This window comes from Bombyx mandarina, chromosome 01 (genome assembly GCF_030267445.1).
Source record: "Bombyx mandarina strain Sakado chromosome 01, ASM3026744v2".
In the NCBI taxonomy this organism is placed as follows: domain Eukaryota; kingdom Metazoa; phylum Arthropoda; class Insecta; order Lepidoptera; family Bombycidae; genus Bombyx; species Bombyx mandarina.
In genome coordinates, this window is record NC_143208.1 from 14,081,096 (window position 1) to 14,108,195 (window position 27,100).

Below are 27,100 nucleotides of genomic sequence, written 5' to 3' on the forward strand. Positions count from 1 at the left end.
TATGTATATTAATAACTAAATGCTACCCTGGTCCAGGAAAACTGGCAGTATGATTTCCCGTGGACATAAGGTGTTTTTTCGGTGAAAGGTACCCTATGTCACTCTAATGACTTGATACTATCACTTCAAAAAAAAAAACACCTCAATCCGTTGCTTCATCTCGACGTTAAAGGAGGACAAACAAAAACAAAAATGGACAAACACCCTTTCAAATTTATAATATGATCTTTTATTTTATTTTACATACGGAACCGCGTTTTAGTAGTCAGGGCTACTTACTACTCCACTAATAAGGCGATCTACATGTTTGTTTGATTCTTGCTTCGGACTAATTATTTGTATAATTCAAATTTAATTGGGAACATCATAAAGTATTAAATCATAATTAAAACAGTGGTTGCGTTATGATAAAATAATTTGAGGGATAGTATTAATGATGATTACAAACGAAGATAACCATACAACCGACTGTCGTGTATATATTTTCATGTAGCGACCTGTATTTATGGTAAATTTACGTGATTGCTGTAGACGGTATACGTAAGTCAACTAGACGATCACAACTCAGTTTGGTATAATAGGTTAAAATATTGTATCCAAACAACATAGGTTACTCGTATCCTTATCCTTGCCGTATCCAAGAAACCGGGGACATTGTACAGCAAGTGTAGACAAGACCTTTGTTACGTATCTTTTAACTTTAGCGGGCTGTTCTTACAATCACAGTACAGTTCTTACAATTACAGTGATTGTTATAGCCCTCTAAATATGTAGTTTAGAGGATTTAGAGGGTGTCTACAACTAAATTAATGTTCTTTCTTTTCGATATATAAAATGGGGTTATTAATATCGGACACAAAAAAGTCTTTGATTTTTTTTAGTCGTCTTCCGTAATTCCTGTTTATTCTTTAAACTCTAAATTGAACGTAAAAATGAGTGCGAGATTGGCGCCATGTTTCACCGGTCTTCTCTACGTTACAGAGGAAGATGAGTCGCAAATATTCGTCAAGTTCTTCAAGTTTCACAAGTGCTACGATCTGATACCAACCTCGGCGAAGCTGGTCGTGTTCGACACGCAACTCCTGGTCAAGAAGGCTTTCTTCGCCCTTGTTTACAATGGTGAGTTGGATTCTGACATTCCTATTTGTTTATTATGATTTGCATTGTTTTCATATAATTAATTTAACATCAATATTCTTCTTCTTTCTTTTCTATTACCCTCTGCTGGGGTGTAGGGCTTGAAACGAATCCTTCCATTTACATCAATATAAAGTAACCAAATCAAATATTAAATCATTTCGGATAATAATATTTGCTTAGCGTAAAACTATATTCGTTATGTTGATTTAACACGCTGTTGCCAACAGATTCTACTAATGCTGCGCAAACACTTGATTTGCAGTCGCTAGCAGTGCCTACCGAATTTCTCGATAGTTCTATACTATGTTATGAAGTTTTGTTTTTCTTTTTTTTTTGTTACGCAAAGCGAATATATATGTAAGTCTGGACACTGTAATACGAATGCTATAAAACATCAAAGGCGTCCGTCCCTCCGTGAATAGCGCGAATTGGTTTTGTGAATCATATTTATATGCTCTAGCGAAACTCTTTCTGGCTTATTATTATAATTTCCTTTGTACGTTTTTTTATTTTATTTATTTTTTGTATGTTTTGTCGCAACCGAAATCGGTTTTGCTGTAAACGAAATTTTATATTTGGTTGTCCGGTAAAAAAACGATTGCAACCAAACATTTTGGCCACAGGCGTGCGAGCCGCCCCGCTGTGGGACTCGAACCAGCAGCAGTTCGTTGGTATGCTGACTATAACGGACTTCATCAAGATACTACAGATGTACTACACGAGCCCCGACGTCAAAATGGAAGAGCTCGAGGAACACCGCCTCGAGACGTGGCGCCGTGAGTGTTTGATGTTGCGATTAAACTTTTTTTTCTTCCTATCTATACTAGTAGCCTCGAGGGGTTATTCTAGATTCATCGAGCTAATAGGTGAGCTCACGGGGTTCAAACCGGGAGTGTCACTAACACTGGCCCTAGCCAGAGCAGTGCTTCGAAGAGTCTACCGACGGATCAGGAACGCGACCCACTGAGAAGATCTAGCGAGAAACTCAGTGTGTTGTGTCTATAGGTTAATTTACTCGTCGAGCCCTTCGTCGCAAGCGACGGGTTCGGCGAGGACGAGGTGCTTGAGGTACCTAAAAGCACCGTTAATGGATCTGGAGGATTCGTAATGACGTCGACTATTTACCATTCGGTCCACAGGATGGAGTGCTGCGATTACACACTACATGCTAGTCTATTTAAAACTATATTTGACAATTTTATAAATATATACTAGCTGTACTCGTCCGCTTCGCTGGGCATTTAAAATTAACATTATTATTTCTCGCCCCGACAAAGATTCTCATCATGAACGCCCCCGCAACTGGTGTAGGGAGTTCAACACTCATATAAATATTAGCCTATCCATTAAGTACATGTATTTTCTACACGGATACAAAGTTTAAAGTCAATCGGATGCACGGTTCAGTAGTTATAACGGAACATCCGTAAAAACCACTGTAGATTTATATATTAGTATAGACTATCCATTCATACACAGCTAAAAATGGAAGAGTTCAAATACTGTCAGCACTAGAGAAAATATACCTTGACCGTGTTGCCAATAATTTAAATAAAAATATGCCATTATTAAAAAATAATTATTAAATTGAAATAATAATTATAATAAGATTACTGTAGTTCTATAGATCAACTGTGAAAGTATAAATAGGCAAAACCAAAACAGCTCTGTAACCAATTTTTTTATTTTTTTTTATTATAATAGTATTAGTATTATCCAGCTTTAGTATTACATATTTAAAAAAATCTGTAACTGGCTTTTGTTCTTCATAATGTCAATAATAAAAGAAATATGCAGTCGAATGCAATGTGGTAGAAATTCGAATATTCGACGATCAGTTCTAAAATAAACGTTGTCTTGGGATTGGTTCATGAGAACGAATTACTATTAAAAAAGATTAATTCATTAATATAGGACTGTATGTTTCTGATATTCAAGTGTGGGCTAGAGACGAAGGTACGACTGGTTCGCGGTTTTTCCAGAACGTTTTTTTTTTCTAAATCCGTAACTTAAGTAGTTAGCGTGACGTATGTATGTACACCTCACAAGGTTAAGTGTATGTTAGCGATGTATTCACATTTGGCACGAAGGATGGTTCGGTTTTTTAGTCGTTTATCGTGTCCATGTTGAAGAAAGTATACAAATTTAGTGACAACAAAGCACCAATCAGTAAACAAATAACCGAAAAACATTGTTTGGATTTAGAATTTTAGCCATCCATACATTAATCAAAGCGCAAGCGAAATAAAAATACATATCGATATTTAGGAAAAAAATATGATGTGTCTTCCGAGTAACTAAATTACTTTTATTACGATTGATAAGTGATAATTTTATAATTTTGTTCAGTGCAAAAATGAAATTTCGTGATTAAGTATCTCTGTTACCAAATTAATACGTTAGTAGATGAGCAAACTAATGTCACTAATGGCACTTTTAGAAGAAACTTCCTAAATGTTAGGCGTATTACCAGCGCCCGTACGCCCTTACTTTGTCTTCCTCTTATCTGGAAGCGCCGGAGTCCGACATAACCCGGTCTGTCACCCTCCTCGACCGGGCATCAGTAATCGGATTCCCCAGTGTTAAAAAAAAAAGAAGGTTGGCCTGGCTTTCGGGTTTGAACGCGGACCCTGCTGGTTTGCAAATAACAACACCGCATATGTGTCAACTATCGTGCCGTGAACTCGTGTGCATAAAACAAGAAAGAAACGATAACACTCCTCATATTTGGATAGCATAATCCTACTTAATCTATAAGACCCCGTCGTATTGTATGGATCAGAGTGCTAGACTGGACAGGGCTATAAAAGCGGTAGATGAAAAAATAATGCACGCAGCAAAAAGGCGAATGTTGAGATGATGTGTGTAGTAAAACGAATGGATAAAATTAGATATGAGTATATAAGGGGTAGGCTATATACTACTTCCTATATAGGTATAGGTCCTATACTAAATACCTAGTCAGGTCATAAGTATTGTCACACAGTAAAAACTTTTCTTTTAGAATGCTGGCCACAAAAAAGTTTATTGAATTCGAATTTCGAATTGTTCATGAAAATTAAAATGTATACTTTTAGAATTTTACTCATTTTTAAATATGGAGTGAACGCTTAAAGAAGACCGTGTTGCAGTTATTGCGTTGCATCGTTGCGGTTACGCGCCAATTCAAATTTTTAACATACTGAAAAATTTGAATATTACCAAAAGATTCGTTTATCGTACCATCAAACGATACAATGAAGACTCTAGTGTAGATGACAGGTCAAGATGTGGTCGCCCTCGGTCTGTTAGGACTCCAGCAGTGATAAAAGCTGTGAAGGCGCGAATTCAAAGAAATCCCAAACGTAAGCAGAAACTGTTGGCCCTTCAGATGGGGTTAAGCAGAACCACGGTGAAAAGGGTGTTAAATGAAGACTAAGGGCTTCGGGCATATCGAAGAAAAACAGGACATCGTTTGAATGCTCGTCTAATGGACCTGAGACTGAAGAGATGCCGCGCTTTGTTGAAGCGGTACGCGGGAAAAAAATATCGGGAAATTATTTTTTCGGATGAAAAATTTTTTACCGTAGAAGAGAGCTACAACAAACTAAATGATAAGGTGTACGCACACAGTAGTGAAGAAGCGAGCAACCGTATTCCGCGTGTCCAACGAGGTCATTTTCCATCCTCGCTCATGGTATGGTTGGGAGTTTCTTATTGGGGCTTAACAGAGGTACATTTTTGTGAGAAAGGTGTAAAAGCGAATGCAATTGTGTATCAAAATACAGTCCTGACGAACCTTGTGGAACCTGTTTCTCATACCATGTTCAATAACAGGCACTGGGTATTCCAACAAGATTCGGCGCCAGCTCATAGAGCGAAGAGCACACAAGACTGGCTGGCGGCGCGTGAAATCAACTTCATCCAGTACGAAGACTGGCCCTCCTCCAGTCCAGATTTGAATCCGTTAGATTACAAGATATGGCAACACTTGGAGGAAAAGGCGTGCTCAAAGCCTCATCCCAATTTGGAGTCACTCAAGACATCCTTGATTAAGGCAGCCGCCGATATTGACATGGACCTCGTTCGTGCTGCGATAGACGACTGGCCGCGCAGATTGAAGGCCTGTATTCAAAATCACGGAGGTCATTTTGAATAAACTTTAGTGTCATAAGAATCTATGTTTTGTTAAGTTCATTTTGGTATATGAATGGTTACATAATGAATAAACTTGTTTCAATTATTTTACATTAAACATGTGACAGAATTTATGACCTGACTAGGTACATATAATATGCATATAACACTCAGCGTTGCTATTTTTGATGTCCATGAATGACGGTAACCACGGGTTGTATGCTCATCTGTCTACAAGGGAAATAAAAAAGAGGAAGCCTGAAATTAGTGCTAGTCACAGAGAAAATAAAGAGTGGAAGGTTATTGTAGTATACAATATGGGGGATGATCATGTGGACAAGTCTCAGTTTCATTCAAAGAACACAACTGAGTTTGTTTTTTGTGTTCTACGTAGAAAGCAATAGGTAGGACGACAGTGTGAAAAATTTCTCTTAACGATATCTCATGCAAGAAATAACATTATAAATCATATTTGAAGGTAGTGTAAATTTTTTCTCATAGCGATATTTCGACACATTCAAAGAATAACATTATAAATCATATTTGACGGTAGTGTATTTTTTTTCTCATAGCGATATTTCGACACATGCAAATAATAACATTGTAAATCATAATTGACGGTAGTGTAATTTTTTTCTCTCATAGCGATATTTCGACACATTCAAGGAAAAACATTGTAAATCATGTTTAAGCTAAAACTGAGTTACAATGTTATTCTTTGCAGCTGCCATTTTTGACAGTCAGTTATATTTGTTTGGCAGGCGTGTTGAAAGGTTCAGTGATGCCGCTCGTATCGATCGGTCCTGATTCTTCACTGTACGAAGCCATAAGGATGTTGATCACGAACCGCATCCATCGTCTACCGGTCATCGATCCTGACACCGGCAACGTGCTCTACATACTGACGCACAAGAGGATACTGAGATTCCTCTTTTTGTATGTAAGTATCCATTATCAAATATAATCAACTTTACGCTTTTGGCGACTGTCCGGTCGATCTCGGTTTACGTAATCTATATTTAAATAAATATTGATTGCTGTTTGTTAGTCTCGCTAAAACTCGAGAACGGCTGGACCGATTTGGCTAATTTTGGTCTTGAATTACTTGTGGAAGTCCAGAGAAGGTTTAAAAGAGGTAGATAAGTATGAAATTGCCCGAAATTAAATAAAAATAACAATTTTGTTTTTCCTTTTTTTTTTGTTTTAAGCTATTTAAGTTTTGTATAAAATAATACAAAAGTTTAGGTCTTTTATTTATCGATTGAAGCACTACGAAGTATGCCGGGTCAGCTAACTACTTTTACGTTTAGCTGTGCAGTAAAATAATCAAATGTCGACGAATAACACCTTAGTCATTCGCGATCACGAAATCTGTATAGTATTCGAAACTTCGGTAATAATAATTCAATAATACTAAAAAAAAACAAGAGATTAAACCGTAAAAGTAATTTTAGTTGCGTTTCCGACTCGAGAAAACTGAAGGGAATATAATCAATACGTGTTTTGTTGTTTCTTTTTAAATGTTTGTTCTTATCGGTTATTCAGTTCATTCTTCATTTTTCCTGTTAAATAATCAATCGTATAGAGAATATAACTATATATTTTGGTACTTCGTTCTTGTTTTTAAAAATCCTTATTTCAATTATTTATGTTACTTACGTTTAAAACTTTTGAAGTGGTTTTTGTCTAAAAATAATTTATACTGTTTTATGTAATATTTTTCGACTTCTTAGTTACGAGGAGTTATTATGTGTATAATTTTCTTTTAATACGTAAGTCAACAGAAATGTTTTAGCGGAACGTTAAATACATTTACAGATACAAAATTTTAACAAAACTGACTTGAACAAAAAAAAAACAAAAATCATCAATATAGTCGGAATGAATTAAAAATGCATTTTTAAGGATTACCTACTCAAAAACTTAGCGGTCGATCTTGATAAAATTTAAATGGAATCGCATGAGAAACGCCATTTTTTATATTAAAATAAGATTCATCAAAATCGGTTCATCTAGGAAAAGCACACATAAAAATTAAATTGAACTCAGATCTTTTTTATTGCATCAATGGGTGAACGAGCTCACAAGCCCCCCTGGTGTTAAGTTGTTGCCGGAGCCCATAGACATCTACAACGTAAATGCCGCCAACCACCTTGAGATATGAGTTCTAAAGTCTCAGTATAGGTACAACGCCTGCCCCACCCTTCAAACCGAAACCCATTATTGCTTCACGGCAGAAATAGGTAGGGTGATGGTACCTACCCGTGCGGACTCACAACAGATCCTACCACCGGAAGACGAAGATCTCCTTTTTGACATTTGTTAAAAGCCGATAACGCTAAGATGTAGGTAGTTCATTAAGAATCAACGTCAGTTTCATAATCTTGTTTGCGGCACCATCCCAGTGTTTATCCAGTACCACGTTAAGCTCATATTATTGAATTCGCTTGCTGAAATATTTAAAATATTGTATAGGTTTAAATTTAAATTGAACGCGATCCGAACCTAACGATATATACATACATATATCGGGGGGGCGAAAGGCTGTATTCGGCTTAAGCGACATTTCGCGTAATACGCCACATTTACATATCATCGTAATTAAACGTGCGATTTATTTGGTATTATAGCATCAACAGTTCAATGTTTTTAATTGAACTTCAATTTAGTTTACTCCATTCAGACAGCTCAAGAAGGTTTTTTTGCTAAGATATTTTTTCCAAATTTTTATCTTTAAATGGTTCTCCTGTACAGTTCCCAAAAAGTCACTTAAACCAAAGGGCTTTTCACCCCTCGATATGTACAATATATAATACGAAAATCGAAATTAAAGTCGTTCAAAGTGTCACTGAGTCAAATTATAATTTTAGCCAAACGTTTATTTTACAGATAAACGAATTACCAAAGCCGTCGTACCTGAAGAGTAAGATTCGCGATCTCCGCATCGGCACCCTTAGCGACATCGAGACCGCCACCGAGGAGACCTCGATTATCGAAGCCCTGAAGAAATTCGTGAACAGGCGCGTTTCGGCGTTGCCCCTGATCGATCCCGAAGGACGTTTGAAAGACATCTACGCCAAGTTTGACGTCATTGTGAGTGTGATCGTAGTGGACTCGATGCTAGTGACGTCATTAGCGCACATATGTGCATCCTTTTTCGTCTTAAGCCATTCCCAAGCCCCGCCTTCGAATCAGATAGACAAACTTATTATATAAAGGGATATTTTTACGGTATAAAAGTCGGTCGGCTAAGGTACAAGAGTTCGAAGTTTTGCGTCCATCTACCGTACCCACCAGAACTTGCGACGAAAAACTTCTACTTTTTCCAACAGCTATATTTTCTTGTTGACTAGGAAGAAATATAATATCCGAGAGACAGTACAAAATGCCTTTGAATAATGTTAGCTCCCATAGCATCCGTGTCTTTTCCAAGAACGTCATTCCAAAAATTGCATGTTTTGATTGATAGAAATAAAAAAATATATAAAAACATGATATTAACTTTTTTTATACAGTTTTAAGGGATTTTATGACCTGGTAACTAAGACCTTTAAGTCATGTCTTATTTTAATTTATATTCTTATTTATATGAAAAATGTTAATATGGAGTGAAATGAATTAATGAAATGAAGATGATTAATTTGAGACATTAATCGACTGGGATGAAATTAAATGAAATGAGATGAGATCATATGGGATGAAATATAATCTCAGTAAAATGGTGGTTATTTACTATGATTTTTAGTGGACTTTTTGGAGGATCCCGAGAAGTTACGTCTAGCGGCTTTGTTTCACTTTCCCACATTTGTGCACCATCACAGATATTAAACAGTTAATAAACCACCGTTGTTACACATTTAAACCCGAAGAAACACTAAATAGACAAAATAAAACAAAACGCACAACTTCACTCCTCGCGTTCCCGCCACAAAATCCATAGATAAATACCTAATATGTACGAATTGCAGAAAGTTGTGTCAGACGCGAGCTTGTGACGTCACTGCTCGATAAAACAATACCGTTTTATTGTACAGAACCTGGCAGCTGAAAAGACGTATAATAATCTGGACGTTACACTGAAAACGGCAAACGAACATCGGAACGAGTGGTTCGAGGGCGTTCAGAAATGTAAACTCGACGAAACACTCTTCGATGTTATGGAAAGAATCGTTCGGGCCGAGGTATTTTTATATTTTATATTTTTGTAAATATATTGAGACCTTAGAACTTAAATCTCAAGGTAGGTGACGGCATTTACGTTGTAGATGTCCAGGGGCTCCGGTAACCACTTAACACCAGGTAGGTTGTGAGCTTGTACACAGACGTAAGCAATAAAGAATAAAGTAAAAAATACAATTACTAGTGGTGGCCCATAGTCGAAATTCGACAATAATTCTTAGTTTAAATTATAAGTTTGAACATTATCATGGTTCTATTGTCAAAGACTATACTTCTATAATCACAAAGGCTACATTATAGGCAAATAATGTTAAAGACAAATAATATTAATATTTATTAACGGACTTTAACATAAATATGCTTATGCGTGTCAAATACATGGTAATGTGTGTAATGTTTATTGATTTAATGATTTTTTTATTTATAATTTAAAAAAAAAATGCATTCTGCACTCCTCTATATTCTCTATCAGTGTGAGAAATTTGATGCTCCTCCGTCCGCGAAATTTTCATAAAAAGGGGTACAAAGTTTTTGCTTCATTGCTCAAAGATATTTAAATATCAAAATTTATTTGTTGCGTATATCAGATCTTACATGAGTTTGATTTTTTATACTTTTCTATACTATTTACCCGGCTGTCATAATACTTGGTGCCTTAGGCGAGGTTTCTGTCGTAGTAATATGAAAATCAAAATAGATGGCGCGCAACTGGTTTGAATAAATCGGATGTTTTTCAAACAATTAACGAGTCACAGCAAACCGTGACCCAGTTCGAACTATGTCCAATAGTATAATTGTAATGTATGTTCCTGTAATAAAATATAATGACTTTGTGTAGCCTAACCAACATTTTTAATATTTTAAACCGGAATTTGAGTGGTACATTCTTTTTAATATTGTTTTATTACTAATTATTATCCAAAATGGCCAGAGTTTGCTAGTCTCAACCTAACTCATGGTATCGATTACCAAAGTTCCGTCACTTAATTGACTTTGTCCATTTTAGACATTTAATTTCCTTTGTATAATTATAATATATAAAATATTAAAAATGTTCATTATTCAGGTACATCGTCTAGTTGTCGTCGATGATGACGATAAAGTCATCGGAATTATATCTCTCTCGGATCTGCTAATGTATCTTGTCCTACGTCCTACCGGCGAGTGTGGCGTGACCAGCTTACGCAACGAACACGCGCCCATAGAAGAAAAGGACGAGAACTTGAATCCCGAAGACGTAGCAGAATCCGGAGATGATAAATCAACAGTTTCAAAAGAACAAGACGATAGCGAAGAACGCACTCAGTGCCAAGAGTAAAACAAATGCGATCCCGCGTCTTCAATTTAGTTAACGGCTTCGCGATCTCCATCACGACGACATTTTGTTTGCATTGATATTCAAAATGGCCGCGGTGATTAATGGATTACAGTCAGTAATTTTTTTTTTGGAATCTTATGTACAAGATATCTGATTGCATTCAATCCGTAAAAAATATTTTTTTCATCTACATACATATATCTATGGTTGGTGTTCCTTCGTGAAATCTTTGTCGACGCGGTTGTGAATTAATACATGTATGCAATAATACATTGTATGCAATACATTTAATGTAAAAACAGTCTTGTTATTTCCAAAAAAAAAAAACGAAAACCAAAATATCATTCTAATTTTGATATAATATTTATTTTATTCCGTTTCGTTTCCATTTTATACAAGTTTTTTTTTTGAGAAATGTTTTCTTTGTATTTGTACTGATTTGTTCAGCTGACTTGTATGTACCCTGCATATAACGTGCATATAACAGTTGAAAAAAATATATTAGAATTATGTTTTTTTTAGAAAGCGCTCTTACCAGTTTGTATTGCATTGCGTTTTTTATTACGAACATATTGTAGTTATAGGGTGATTGATATATCGTTATGTATGTATGTATGTACGGTGATCGTAATAATACCACCTTACAGTATGTACGTTCGGAGCGTGAGCATTAATTTACATAAAATAATAATTATAAAAACATTATCACAATTAAGTGCAATAAAAAGAACAATCCATAATATTTTAATACTTTGGGACTCACAATTTTTTTTTTCTTTTATATTTATTAATTTGTTGTGTAATCTGATTCCTACTGAGATTTGACGTTTTTGCGCATATTAATGTAGTGTAACGACACATTTTAATAAAAAAAATACCATTCATTAAATTGTATTTTTTTATGATATTGAACAGAACAAAAGAAACGATCGAATTTATTTTACGGAAACTTAATTTATTCTTAGTATGTATTTTTTTTTCTTTGTTATTAATTTAGTTGACCGCAATTTTAACAGTTCTCGGTTGCTCAATCATTCTGGAGTGTCAATAAATTTTTTATAAATTACAACTTAGAAACTTATCTTTATAAGATATCAGAATATGGATGTGAAGGTTTTTTTTTTTCAGTTTCTAAGTAAATTAGACATGATTAGATTCCTGTAAAACGTTTGACGTGAATTATTTATTGCAGGAAGCGACTTATGTAACAGTAACGATTATCATTAAATTCTAGTAGCATATCAGTTTTTAGATTATAAAATTTTATGTTGATAAAGTAAAAATAAAATAAAACTCAAAAAAAATATAACTTGTACTTGAGATAAAGTGAGAGGATATAATACATAATACGCAACATTTTCCGACTTCTTAAAATGTAATATAAATAAAACATACCTTAACATAGGTAGTAATTATACCTTTCCCGGAGTCGGAATGGCAACATTATACTATGTCGATATAGACAAACAAAGTTCTATATTAAATGAAGCGAATGAAACACCGTCGTTTTGTTAGTTCATATTCAATGAACACGTAATGTAAAGCGAAGTTCTTCCGGAACCGTTGACGCGGTGCGTTTAATTTTGTTACATTGCGTGTAATGTTAGTACGTTTGTAAGATGAAAAATCTTGAAGGGTGTTGTACTTGGTAAATTATGTACTATATCCTATTTACTTTTACAGAGAGGGCGCTGCCGTTTCACGCTTTATACGGCTTTTATTTAAAACCGTTTTATAATTATTACGATTGGTGTCTGACCGTGTAAAACCGAGCGGCGACGCCTTCTAACAAAGATGAGTAAATGTATGGTAAATAGTGAGCCAAAATTTGTGTAACTTATTAAATTTCCGCATATTACTAGATATAAATTTAAATCAAAAGTAACTAATAATACACGTATATAGATTTAAAAAAAACAAAAACAAAAGAGACTTCCAAAAATGATATGAAATTAACTTACACGGGTTACAATGCATAATGCTGTTTTTTTACATATGTTATCTGCTACCACATCTGTGATAAAAGGAATATGAAAAATTATCCAATTAAAAACAAAAATAAAAACTATTTTTTCTATTCGTACCATTACTTACATCTTTTTTTAAAGCTACACTAAAAGAATGGTTAACTTTATATTTCTCGTTTAGAAGTTATAAAAAAATGTAATTACTAATTTTCAATGTTAAAAAATGTTTTACATTGACGGTGAATGTATTTTTGTTTATTGAAATAGTTCAGTTAGGTCTCGTTGGGTATATATACGTGGTATAAAAAGGTTATTTTTAATTTTAAAATTAATTTGTTTTACCAATTGGCGGTTCATACACAGAGTAAATAAACACGTATATATACAAGTCCTAGCGTTTAAATCTGTAGTATCTTATTTCAGTATCATATTTATGTATATCGTATATCGAAATATCGTATTTTAATTAAATTGTTTGTACTACATATAAATACTATCATTGTAAAAATGATAAAAAACAATTATTTAAAGGAAATGTAAGAACGCTCACGCTTACCGTAAATATAATAAATGTGTAATTTATGTGTAGAACGTAACCAGTAGAAGTATATGTTAAAGTTATTATTTAATTTAAAAGAGAAAAAAAAAAACATAATATGTTTAAAAAAAATGAGAATCTGTTTTCTTTTGTATGAATATAGTTTTTTTTTAATAATTTATTCCGCACTCGATCTGTGAATCATAAGGTCCGGAATTTCTATATCAGAACTGGGCACTCTTTTTTTTTATAATTTTTTCATGTGATGTGTATTCAAGAGTGCTCGGAGTCGGTGTGTTCGAATTTTAATAACATTGATGACGTTATCTGTGACGCGTGTATATAACAGCTCACGATGTCTGTTATTTTTCTTAGTCGTGAGGCTCTTAGCAGAGCAGTCAGTCGTGGTCACGTTAAACCAGAACGTACTGAATCCTATACGATTCGTCTCCACCAAATCCGGAAACGATGCCTATCTCATCAAAGTGACCGTCTTTACTAGGCCAGCTCAACTTGTGAGGCTATAATCGTGTAAATCAACACCTGAATATATGTCAGTATTTTAATCCAGTCAGCTGGTCTGGTAATCGGACTGTACTGGACTGTCTGTGGAGATTGGCCTGTACTGTCTCCGTGATTTTTAGCTTCCCTTGATTCGAAACGCTGTTCCCTATACTATACTAATCAAATGAACGTCATCTATCCACTAGCCTTTGTTTGCAGCGCGCTAAGGTTCTATTTGCATGTAAACGGCATTACGGTTTTTTTTTCCCCCAATAAATATAAAATACTAATTGTTCGAAAATGATTGGTAATTTAATATTTTGTATTTTGCTTGAAACGGAAAAGAGACCAGAATTTGATACGTGCTAGTGAAAACAGGCCATGTTTTCTTTTTAGTATGATTTTTAATTTGTTTTTTTTTTTACTTCATTTATATATCTGTAGTTTAAAATGTAATTCGAACAGACTCCGCGACTAAACCAAAAGAATTTTCGTATAATATGAATATTTCGTATACGACTGAAACTAGAACCGAAAAAATTTATGCGGATCGTTACTTTATTAAAAAGAAAAGAGGGTAGATTTAATTAAAACTATGGAGTCGATGTATGTAATAAAAATCCACATATTTATCGCTTCGTAGATACGAATATACTTCATTTCTAATATCAAATTATAAATATTAATCGCACTATTTTTTATTTGTAGGTATCACTTTGCGCAATATAAAATTTGCAATGATGACTACATTATAGTTAGTGATTATGGCCACACTAAAAACTATCCTTCATGGCTGAAATGTACCCGCGTGACAATACATTGACATCAAACAAATAATATAATGTTTCTGTAAAAGACGTATCGTCATTAAAAATGTAAAATATATTTAGTAGTTTGTCGATGTCATAATAATGTACCGTGATACTGTATGAGAACTCAATAAAACCTTTTTTCTGTCTTTAAAATATGTCTTTTTGTTTCGAAGTAAGATAGTGACGTCACATGTGTTAAAACATTCATTAGATACATACTTTAAACGTTCTTCAATAAAAGCTTCATTTAAACGAATCCACCACAATATAATACAATAATAGTTTTTTATTTGGCATTAGAAAATAAGGTTCTACATCCACTTAATGAGTAGCGGTTGTTGTTTTTTTTTCCTACCTATTCTCATAGCCTTGAGAGGCTATATCAGCGTTACCCTAGCGTGTATGTGAGCTCTCGGGACTCAAATCAGGTGTTGCTAACACTGGCCCTAACAAGAGCAGTGCTTTACAGAATCTCCCTGCGGATCGGAAACGCGACCCACTGAGATGATCCGGTGAGAAACTCAGTGGGCTGTGGCTATGAGTGGTTGTTGTCATTCATTGACATACATATATATAATATATAAAACCATTACCACAGACAAACGCTGGAATTCATTCCAGAGTTGGACGGCGGTTTTTATTAACTGAAATGCACAACATAAATATACGTAATGTACTCTGTTCTCGTGGCGGATGGTGCGATGTTTATTCATAAGATGACAGGATAATTTCTGACAATTCCTCCAAGCTCTCCCCCAGGTACAGACAGTACAAAATATACAGACGACAAGTCTACGTAGATCGAAGGAAACTTCTATCGCGAAAGTCGAGTTCAAGTTCGAAATGTGGGATAGATATATCATGATCTCATGTAAAAAGAGTGGCAGCATTTACGTAATGGCGTCCCTTTCTTCGTTTTTAAAGGCAAAGGATTCTTGCGATGCCATAGCTGTCAGTGTCGGATTTATAAAAATCGTGAATTATAAAATAACATATTCTTTTTATTGAAAACTTTTACGGAGCAAAATGATATGAATTTAATTGGCTGAAATGAAGTGAAATGAGATTAGATGGGATGAAATAAGGGCTCAGTAGAATGATGGAAATTTTCTAAGACTTCAGTGGAGCTTTTGAAGGAGCTCGAAAAATATAGTTCCCAAACTTATGCAATTTCACAAAGGCTAAACGGTTAACAAGCCGTTTAAAACTGCTGAAACACCAAATTAACCAAACATACATTCAAACAACTACGCTCCTCGCGTTCCCGCCAAAGAGTCCTTGTGACGTCTATGAATTTTGTTTTTTTTTTGTTTTCAGGAATTTTATGACCTGGTAACTAAGACCTTTAAGTCATGTCTTATTTTGATTTATATTCTTATTTTTATGAAATATGATAATAAGGAGTGAAATTTAATGAAGATGATTAATTTAAGATATTAATTAACTGGAATAAAATGAAATGAAATGAGATGAAATTATACGGGATGAAATATAATCTCAGTAAAGTGGTGACCATTTACTGAGATTTTTTCAGTGAACTTTTTGGAGGATCCCGAGAAGTTACGTCTAGCGGCTTTATTTCACTTTCCCACATTTGTGCACTATCACAGATACTAAACAGTTAATAAACCACCACTATTACACATTTAAACCCGAAGAAACACTAAATAGACAAAATAAAACAAATCACACAACTTCATTCCTTGCGTGCCCGCCAAAAAGTCCTATGAATTTTGATAACCATGAAAGACCATAGATAAAATAATGAACTCAAAAATAAAGTTTTCTATCTATACTTGTAGCTTAAAAACTACTCAACATAATATCTAGTTTAAAACAATTTTCGTTCGGAATATCCTTTAAAAGTTCGGATATGTGAGTCGTCTATTATCAAAGGCGGCAATCTGTACATTTGGACAAAAATTTTTTATTGATATGTCAATACAGATTTATTTGAATATAATCGTCTCCTTCAAAGAATACGGTTCAAAACCTGCATTAAATAAAGGTTAATAGTTAACCTGTTATTTATCTAAGATGTCGTTCCGAAGAGTTTTGTGACTGCCAATGGAATACAAAGTCAATAATTCGTTTTTCTGATTTACCAATCATTGTCCAAAAGTCAGATTGCCGCCTTTGATAATAGACGACTCATGTAAAGGTTTTTTCGGATTTTTCCGCTTAATAGTTAAAATCTTGGATTCTTAAACTAAATGTATTAGTTATTACCTATACTTATATATTACGCTTTTTAAACTTGTTCACATTAATATTTATTACATATAGTGGCTTACGGAACACATTTATCGCCATCTGTCCAATGGCACCTATGCCAATAATGCTAACTATTGTCTTCCAGTGAGGACAATTTTACACTAAAAACATATAAGTATCATGGTTCTTGTCTTGTCCAAAAAATATATTTATAATTCACATCGTTAACCCATACATATACCTTTACAGCTGTTGCTTACAAGAACTGGTAATTTAATAGAGCTTATGAAACAAAAAATTATGAAATTATATTATTGTATTGTCGTATAGTTCAATATAAATTAATATTTTGACCCTATTACATACTTCTCGCCTTATACTTTTTCGTATAAACTAATTTTCTCCTTTCTATAATAAATTTGAAATTAGTTATCCCGCTAGAAATCTTTACAATAAATGTATAGATAGAATACACTGTTAGACGCGCGCAACTGCGCATATCTGTTATTATTGATTCACAAGCGCTTTTGACGGGTCGCTGAGCCCCTGACTGGACCTTTCGGCGCAATTGTGTTGAAAGTGTCCATCATTACTTCAGCTGAAACACTTATAAAGTAAGTTTCAAAAATCTTATTGTTTTGTTGCATTTTAACAGACAATTTTGCTTGTTTTGCATATTTTTTCAAAATTTAGAATATTATCGATGCTTTTTAATGGTGTACACGCTTAAAGAACCTTATATTTAATTCAATACAACCAATAAATATACGTAGGTGTTACCTTTATGGGGAACATTTTTAACGGGCTTTCTTTACTTTTCGGTAGCTGATTTTCGAATTGTATACACCCAAGTAAATCAAAAGTCAGTGAATATTCTTCAATCACGCATACGAAAACAAAACCTGTTTAAAGCTGGGAATTTTAAGATTGTGAAGACGCCTGTCTTCAAACTTAATCGTGTGTGGAGGCGTGTGCTTGCCTCGATAAAGGGGCCTTTGTTTTTTTGGGCCGGGGTTGGACCTCCTACGAGGTTCTGAGGGACACGCGGGACATGTGGGACTTGGCGGTCGAAAGTGTTAAAGGCTCACCTACTAAATGACTCCTGCACCCTCGCCCTACGTCCGATGGCCGCCCGAGACAAAATCCGGACAACAACCTACTACAACCAGACGCGCAGCTGTCCCTAAGGATGTCCGGCAGACGGAGTAGTCGAGGCGTTAGTCTACGACTCTCCGTCGGACGTCACCGTACGGCGGCCCTACATGATACCGCTGGTGTTCCGGAATACACCGCTAGTTCAGAACCAGCCTGCCGTTTCTGAACGTAATATACCGCCAATCGGTTGCTCTTCTGAAGAGCGACCTAGAGTCCGGTTAGCGCGCCGCTCGGTCTCGCCCATTCATGTCGTCCCGTAACATTCACTAGAGGAAAGAACGCCTACTGGCGTTGGAGCCGAACACTACGGTCGTTAGCGATAAGTAGTTTTTTTGAGCGACCATAGGCAATGTTAACTACTTTTTTGCGTAATAAACAAATGACCAGGTAGCACATCTAGTGGTTACCCTTGCTCATTGAATTGAAGAAGCTTGAATGGACAATAGCAGTGGTAGGGGCATATTCAAGATGCTGCCTATCACTGCGAACTCTTTTCAAACTTTGTTGTGAGGACATTTCATAGTGCTTGGGGAACACAATGGAGAACAAGCTCATTCATTCTAAAAACGATGACTCGCACCCTCGATGAATGCAGCGGTTCCGAGTGATATGGACGTACTCTTCTACAAGAACAGAAGTTGCGATTGACGATGATAGAATAATTTGAAGCATTTCTTTAGTGACATGAAAGAGACATTACATGACACAAAGAGCATTAAAGTCTTTCCGTAGACCCAAAGGCTCTAAGCGATGAGATCGAGATTTTTTACAATTTCTTGAGAGTAACCCACTCGGCACTTTGTGAGGGTTACGACACAAACCTAAACAGTATTATTCGCTCTTACAAATTTTCTATTGGAAACGGTACATGTACAAAAGACTCGCTTGCTCAACAGTTTTGTTCAAAGTATAAGTTTCTACGGAAACTAAATTGACATATACATTTATATCCATTAATTAGAACATCACTGTAATTAATTAAAGTGGCAAATCGCACTGAGAGTAAAATTAAATATGGGTTATAAAAATAAACATAAAACCTTCTTGTTCCAGTACTTTTGATAGCTGCTGACCATCGCAAAGATGACTTCGAATTTTAGCCAGAACGCAATTTTATTTGGGACTTTGCAGTCGTACTGCCTTGTCTGCGAATGCTACCTCGCAGGCAAACGAGACACTATACGGCACATTTCAAAGGATGACCATAAAACAAATCTGGAAGCTAGCATTTTCGTGGAGGAATTTATAACTGATCAAATAAGAAAGGTTTGCGCAAATCACTTCAATATGCTAAGTTAGAAATTTGCTTATCTTTTTCTGAAGGTTTTCTATTTTTTTATTTTATATTACTTTAATTTTTCTAAAGGTTAAAAAGGGATTCTTCTGTGAGCTGTGCAATAAATACTTTTCAACCATAATACAAGGACGGCTCCACGTATCGGATGGTGAACACGTCCGTAATAAGGGCGTCCAACTTTTCCAGCGGATGGAAAATGGTATGGTCAGCTACAAAAACATACCTATCACGAAAGAAGCATGGAATGGGATCATTGAGAACAAGTGCATAATCTGCGACACAGAATTTGATTCTCTAGAGAGTCACATAACTAGCCAAGAACATCTTTTTCAGTTGGTACAGGTAGATGTGGAGTTTGGTGCTTACAACGGACTCTACAGAGTGGTTAGTATATTATTTGAAATTGTCAAGTGGTCTTTTCTTTTTTTTTTTTTTTATTGTCTAGTTCTTTTGATATATTTTTATAGCATAATTTTAGACGTAACAGTTGAAGCAGCAATAAATATGATTTAATTTTCATATTTTAATGTTTCATGAACTAATATTAAACACAGCGTCCCACTTCAAACACGGATTATAGTGCTTAAATAGTTGACATAATTTCAGATGGAAAACGCGTTTCAATGCTTAACATGCAACGAAGTTTATACACCAGTAAATACGAATGTTGAAGCAAGTGCAACAACGCATTTCTTAGAGTCTAAACATAAAAGGATTTATGACAAATTAGCAAAAGCTGCAAACGAACAATTACAAAATAACGACAAACGTACGAATAAAGGAAAATCACGTGGCTTAAATGCGAAGAATGCTTTAAATGGTTCAAGCCGCCGGCTGTCATCTGATTCGTCCCTTGCAAATGAAGATGACAACGACGACGGAATCAAGATGCTGTCCATCGAGAAATTCATCAATGATTTTTATGCGATCAAGGGCACATCTCTGGGCGGCAAAGATGTTGTCATAAACACAAAAATAATTGTGGGGCTCTCAAGCTTTTATTGCATAACGAAATTGGATACTTGGAAATGTGAGATCTGTGACCTCACTTTAAACTCTGATGATATTGACGCCCATAGACTCTCTCAGAAACATGAAGCTGCAATGAGTGACACTCCAGTCATATTAATACAGGCTGCGGGAAATGAATTTATCAGAGAGGTAATGTTACATTTAAATATAATTATTATTGACACTTTCCATCTAAACTCTAAGCAGGCTACCTGTAACGGTAACTTATACTAAATATCATAAATTCTTAAACTAAAATTGACACCTGATAAACGAAGTCGCTCACTTTCGAAAATGAAATTGAAAAAGTGCCTGCAAAATAATAAGCATAGATCATCTATTGTCTACGCTAAATTTTTATTACAAACAACATTTATCCAATTCCTATGATTATTAAATTTACTCAAATCACGTACTACCTACGCTTTTATCATTTAAGGTACGTCCCGAAGTTTACCACTGTGGCTTTTGCAACATCGTCGAACAAGGCATGGACACCATCTTAAAGCACTTGAATACCGCAGATCACAAGCAAAGCAGGATATCTGCAGCTTGGCGTCTCCACGAGCACATGCTGGTTAAGAAATTGGAATAAAGCAAAGTCATGAGCTATTCTGATACTTCTCAAAAATATGACTATAGAATAGGTTAAAAATCAGCTGCTAAGGACGACGAAGGATGCCGGTTTATGGATAAATTAATGCGAAACTATTTAATATTCTTATTAATTTTCAATAGTAATGATACTCAAAGTAGTTACTAGTCGTGAGAGCGCATAGTTGAATGGTGTTGTTATTTCATATACGTCGCATAGTCATTTCATAGATATTTACATTTTCGTGACGCTCATAGAAATAAAAAATGAAACATTGTAATCACACAGCAAATATTACGGTAGATTTTAATGATGCATAATCTTTTTTAAGGTCTGTCTAAAACTTATTCAAACGTATTGAAATGTATTTTAAATTTATGTAATTGAATTAGAAACCTTCTTAATATAATCTCTCATAATACCCATAGCAACCTTTTATGTCAGAATAGGGTTAGTAATAAGACTCTGTAACACCACAGCTTCGAAAAAAATCGCATAATTTCCTTCACCCGTCCTACCTTTCCTCTGTATCTCTCAACTGAATATCAACTGAAAGCCGTAATTTCATCGTATTAATAGTTTTGATTTAAAATATTAGAGTAGCATTCGATTTTGTATTCAATGTCTTTCAAGTAGTAGATTGTACATGTCTTTCTTAATAAATGGAACTCATAATTAAAAAGTAGCAATTGTACTTACTCTCTTGGATCTTAATGTTTTATCTAATTATTAGGAGACTACTTAGAATAACAGTAGCAGTAGTTTAGAATTGTAACGATATGACCTATAAATGTCTGTAAAGCCATATTTAATAGCGCAGTTTTAAAAATAAAATTTTGATGAATACAATTACTTTTGTGTCCGTCATACGCGTTCATTTTCACTGACACAGTATTAAAGTATTGAAAAAGTTAAGGCTTTATTAGATTTGATGGTTATGTAATTAAACCACCATAGCTTCAGTGGTGACCGGTGGTCGGGCCTGTGCAACGATCATTCGGCAGAATCTAAACATACTTTAATTTTCAAGTACATAACCACAAATGGGCAAGTTTTAATTTGTACAGCCTCAAGTATCCTGCAAGAATTACGATGAATATGATCGTGGATGGTGGACTATATCTAAAAATCTTTGTGACATGTAGACTCAATGAAACGGTCGTGTACGCTGGTTCTTACGAAAATATCAAATATTACCACGTTGTATTTAAAACACGACACATTTTAATTATATGGATGTATTATTAGGAAAATAAATACTTACCTAAAAAAACTTTGTTTTCAAATAATATCGTTACGTTTCCGCTGAACGAACGGAAAATTTTATATTTATAAAAAAATATGTAGAAATGCATATTAATTATACTAGGTGGTTATGGTAGTCCACGGTGAACCTGGTGTGGAGTGGATACTGCTAGAAAGGTAATTCAGCGTCCACCCAGACATAAGGCAAGTTTCAGTTACATCATTTAAGAGCTGTCCCATCTACCCTTAAAACCTAAACGCAGGTTTGCTCTATGGCAGAAATAGGCAGGCTTATGGTTCTTACTCACGCGGGCTCATATTACGTCCGACTATTTGCTATTCTACGGTTACACAATTATTAAAAAATAAGGATATTTTCTAAAACGAAAGCATAATCTTGAAGTTTTGGTGTATTCTTCCCAAAAAAATATAGACGCCGTAACTGTAATGTCTAGTTTTGAGCTCAGCTTATGTTTCCCGATAATATTATTTCTCAAATACTCATCTGTTACGTTACTTTGCTTTGCCGATCTCCATGGGAGGACCAGGGGTAAAGCCAAGACGGTTTTAACCATTCCTATTTCATTCGAAGAAAAACGTAGCTGAGAAATCCCGCTTATTTTTAATAGCTAATGTTTAATTACAATACTTTAGAATTGCTAGAAACGATCTAAGATCAAATTAGGGAATTACGAATTATAGGATGTTGTTGCCTGAGGCAAAAACAAATCGTAATGAAAGGAGTTTTTCTTTGGATTTAAAAAATAACGTCTCTTATATTTAAGAAACAGAAAATTGTAAATCATTTTTTTATTTAAACTTTTACTACTGATCTAACTAATACATAAGTGTGCAAGTTATTTTCATTTATGGTTTTTTGTTTTTTATTTTAAAATCAATAGCTTGTAGTGCTCTAGGCAACCGTATCAACTGCGCATGCCTGTTTTAATCGATTTTAAGATTCTGGGTGCCTGATCCGGAGCTGTTAGCTGGGCCTCTCGGCATAAGAATAAAGTTTATCCGTTACAAGTTAATTCAAATTTCTAATGTTCTAGAGTTTTCTCTACTTAAACAGAGACAGTTTATGGTAAGTTACAGAAAAAAAGCATGAACCTATCAATTCTTATTACAAATTGCAGTGAAATGATTATTGGATAGAAATATACATCTCCATAGATAGACTAGTAACAAAAAGAAACGAATTTAGTAGAATACATTTTGAAGGTAGATTTTTATGCATAATTTCAAATTTCCTGTCAATTCTTTGAAAAGGTGCATTTTGTGATTCAAATATAGACAATTTTTTTTGCAGTTTTATTTGCTGCGCCTATCTTAAAGATGGCTTCGAAGTTTACCAAGAACGCAATACTAACAAGGACATTGCATTCGTGCTGTCTCGTCTGCGAAACTTACCTTCCAAGCGAACGAGATGTCGCACTGCATATTTCAAAGGAAGAACACAAAAAAAGTCTAGAAGCTAGTAGTTTCGTGGCTGAGTTTATCGAGGACCGCATAAGGAAGGTTTGTGACGACACTCTATCTATCTAACGTTTGCGAAATGAACATTATTTATCTATTTATTTATACTGTTTCAACAGGTCAAGAAGGGATTTTTCTGTGAGTTCTGCAATAAATATCTATCAACAATAATCAAAGGAAGGTTCCATGTAACAGGCAATGAGCATATCCGTAATAAGGGCGCCTATCTCTTCGAGCGTTTGGAGAATGGCATGGTTCTCTTTAGAAACATTGTTATCACGAAAGAAGCATGGAATGGGATCATTGGAAAGAAATGCATTATTTGTGCTATTGAATTCAATGATGTGAAGAAGCACATTACCAGCGTTAAACACATTTTCAATATGTTAAAGTTCGATGTGCAATTCGGGATTTACGGTGGACTGTACAGGAAGACGGTCAGTCATGATTCATTAACACTATCGAAACAATATCTTCTTTTTGACGGTATATAATAGAAAGAACGTAATTTTTCTTCTGTAATTTAAAATAATTTCGTTACCATTTCAGATGGACGATTCGTTCCATTGCTTAACTTGCAACGAGGTTTTTGAAAGCCCAACTCGAGCGTGTATTTCGTCGCATTTTTTACATCCTAACCACCAAGAGATTTACGATAAATTAGAAAAGAGTTCCAAAGAACAAATCGAACAGTCTAATTATCAACAGAAACTGTCCAATTTAACTGATCCAAAGGGAACTGCAGAATCCAAAGATCCGATCCTGAAGAAAGTGCCCATGGAGAGATACATCAACGATTTTTATCCTATCAAGAATCCATGTTTGGGCGGCACAGATATTGTCATCAACATGAGAACAGTTGTGAACATTTTCAGTTTCTATTTTATAACACAGCTGAACTCATTGATATGTGAAGTATGCGAGGTCACATTGACGCTTGATGAAATTGACACACACAAAGTTACCAAGAAACACGAGCGTGCAATGATGGACACTCCAGTTATTGTACTAAGATGTGCTGAAGACGAGTTTATCAGAGAGGTAATGATTTTTGTTTATCTAACACTAAGTTTTGGTGAAAACATCTTTAAGTCGCGCAGAAGGGCAGAATGTGGCTACTCTTGGTACACATCATCTACTTTATTATGGTATCTACCCCCACTCGAAACGTCCTGCTCCTTATTTCACTTTATTCATTTTAATTGTGTTCTGCTAGAGACGTAATACATGTATGTACTCATTTAAAGAACTTTATCATTTAAGGTACGTCCTGAAATATACCACTGCGGCTATTGCAACATCACATACAATGGCTTGAGCAAAATCGTCTATCACTTGAACACGTCTAACCACAAGGAATGCAAAACTTCTTCCTCTTGGCGTTTCTACATGCATATCCAGACTAAGAATAAAAATAAACAACAGTAATTTATAATCGCGCATTGTCGAATAACTATCTGAATATTTATTATCTGGATCTATTTGAATATTACATACATACATTTCGATTTAGGCTAAGAAGTATTAGGTCTTGGGAAAATTCAAATTTACACGCTGGATAAAAGTCACCGAGTTTTCTGGTAACTAAAATAACATCAAAAGAAAATCTACAATGGGAACTTAAGCCCGAGACGTATTGATCAACTGCAGTTTATCGAACTTCAATTTTAATGTTTCTAGTTTTTAATGAATTTAATGAATCTTAGGAAATATTTGTGACATTACATATGATATTTACACTAGCTTTGTCTATCTTCAACAAATAATTGTCGCCTGAATTTCTTGCTACATACGTAGCTTACTGAATCGATCCGACACAAATATATCCTTACCAAAGTCCCCTTAACTAATAATAATTATCTATTAATACCTATGAAGCTCAAATACATAGTATCTAGTATGTGAGATTATTGAACTCGTATTAACAAATTTTGCTTGAAAGAAAGATCAGGAATTTCTGTGCCAATGTCTTCTTATTTAAACATGATTCATTTATTTCTTTAGATTGTAGCACAAACTTTGTAACGTATTGTAATTGCCTAACATAATAAGTATTTATTCGTATTCAGAACATTTCCTGTTTTAAGTAGGCGTCGGTGTCGTGTATAATAATATTATTATTGTCTTAATCAATAGTTGAAACAATACCCTTCTTCAGGGGAGCTTATTAATAATATAAAAGAGTAAAGGACTGTAACAAATAAAGGATAATAAAAATATAAAGGTGTTTTTATTTACTTACCTAATTATAATGTGCATAATATCAAATTTATGATACTTAGAGCTAAACTAATTAACACAGCGAACAAAGGACCTCTGAGAATGGACCGAAGAGAAGCGCTGCGTAACTCATTTTTGTGGCGAAAAAGAGGATGTAATTATCTACAATTACTAGTAAAAAACGACTAAGTTTAGCTGAGAATTTTCTCCTGACATTGGTTAATACTAGTGCTTGCTATTCCGGGAAATCTCTGATCAATCAAATTTCACTTTCACAATCAGTGCACATTTTCTTTTCATAATTTACATGAGTCGTCTATTATCAAAGGTGGCAATCTGTGTATTTGGACAAAAAAATGTTATTGATATGGCGATACAGATTGATTTGAATATAATCGTCTCCTTCAAAGAATACGGTTCAAAACCTGCATTAAATAAAGGTTAATACTTAACCTGTTATTTATCTAAGATGTCGTTCAGAAGAGTTTTGTGACGACCAATAGAATACAAAGTCAATAATTCGTTTTTCTGATTTACCAATAATTGTCCAAAAGTCACATTGCCGGCTTTGATAATAGTCGACTCACATATTCCTTTTCACTAATACATCAAAGCGCCAATAACTGTTTAATACTCTACTGCGACCTATTTATTTGTTATATTAATAATTTTACACTAATTACATTAATATTTCATCTTAAGATTCTATTAAACTTGAGTATTCGTCAAATTTATGTATACACAAGCTCGTAAAGCTTTTATTTAACTTCATATTGTTTTCCTTGTGTTAAAGTTAAAAGAGATCAAAATTAGAAATAACAATGTGAATGCCGGAAAATAAGATTCGTATCGAACGAAGCATGTTCTTCAGACTACATACACTATGATGCATTCCAAACGTCGCCAAGTTTTTATGTAGTTTCATAGCACAATTCCGGGTAAGGTACCCTCAAAAAGAGATTCCCTGATACAAATGATTTCAATGAATGTGTTGTTAGAGAGATCGGCATATTTAATATATAATTTTCTAGAGGTAGCACAGAGACAGGATTTATAGCATTTTTATTTTTTGAGTCACGTGCTTATTGTTAATGTACAATGAGGATGTAAAGAGCAAGTATCAACTTCAGGATTAAGGATTAAGGAGGAAGATTTTCGCAGCAGAAATTACCAGACATTACAAAATTAGGCAGAAATATAAAGTGAAGACCCTATTATTAGCGACAGCTGACGCAAAAGAATTAGTATCAAGGAGATAAACAACAACAACTATATTATATATAAACAACAACTTTAAATAATTCAGCAAG

General features: G+C 34.6%; 2 protein-coding genes across 4 annotated transcripts in view; both read left to right on the forward strand.

Annotated features, from left to right (window-relative positions):
* Positions 1 to 14,727, forward strand: part of Snf4agamma (SNF4/AMP-activated protein kinase gamma subunit) — a 90,722-nt gene extending 75,995 nt beyond the window's left edge. For all 3 annotated transcript variants that reach the window (XM_028187258.2, XM_028187257.2, XM_089730707.1), the window contains 6 exons: positions 982 to 1,119; positions 1,764 to 1,916; positions 6,018 to 6,196; positions 8,146 to 8,349; positions 9,291 to 9,437; positions 10,502 to 14,727. In XM_028187258.2, the coding sequence (XP_028043059.2) occupies positions 982 to 1,119; positions 1,764 to 1,916; positions 6,018 to 6,196; positions 8,146 to 8,349; positions 9,291 to 9,437; positions 10,502 to 10,753 (1,073 nt within the window). In that variant the 3' untranslated portion in view covers positions 10,754 to 14,727. The remainder of the gene's footprint in view (positions 1 to 981; positions 1,120 to 1,763; positions 1,917 to 6,017; positions 6,197 to 8,145; positions 8,350 to 9,290; positions 9,438 to 10,501) is intronic.
* Positions 14,728 to 17,250: 2,523 nt separating this feature from the next.
* Positions 17,251 to 25,793, forward strand: LOC114252662 (uncharacterized). Its single transcript, XM_089728500.1, has 9 exons — positions 17,251 to 17,402; positions 18,997 to 19,209; positions 19,310 to 19,624; positions 19,847 to 20,401; positions 20,691 to 20,844; positions 23,404 to 23,612; positions 23,690 to 24,007; positions 24,120 to 24,611; positions 24,834 to 25,793. Exons 2-9 carry the CDS (start codon positions 19,027 to 19,029, stop codon positions 24,996 to 24,998), a joined length of 2,391 nt encoding a protein of 796 aa, XP_089584626.1. The 5' UTR covers positions 17,251 to 17,402; positions 18,997 to 19,026; the 3' UTR covers positions 24,999 to 25,793.
* Positions 25,794 to 27,100: the final 1,307 nt, after the last annotated feature.

What these genes read in the sequence shown, in the direction of transcription:
- LOC114252662 (XM_089728500.1), top strand. Translation starts at nt 19,027, where the DNA reads ATGACTTCGAATTTTAGCCAGAACGCAATTTTATTTGGGACTTTGCAG. An exon ending in TAACTGATCAAATAAGAAAG is followed by an intron (nt 19,210 to 19,309) that starts GTTTGCGCAAAT and finishes ATTTTTCTAAAG; the next exon opens with GTTAAAAAGGGATTCTTCTG. An exon ending in GCTGGTTAAGAAATTGGAAT is followed by an intron (nt 20,845 to 23,403) that starts AAAGCAAAGTCA and finishes TTTTTTTTGCAG; the next exon opens with TTTTATTTGCTGCGCCTATC.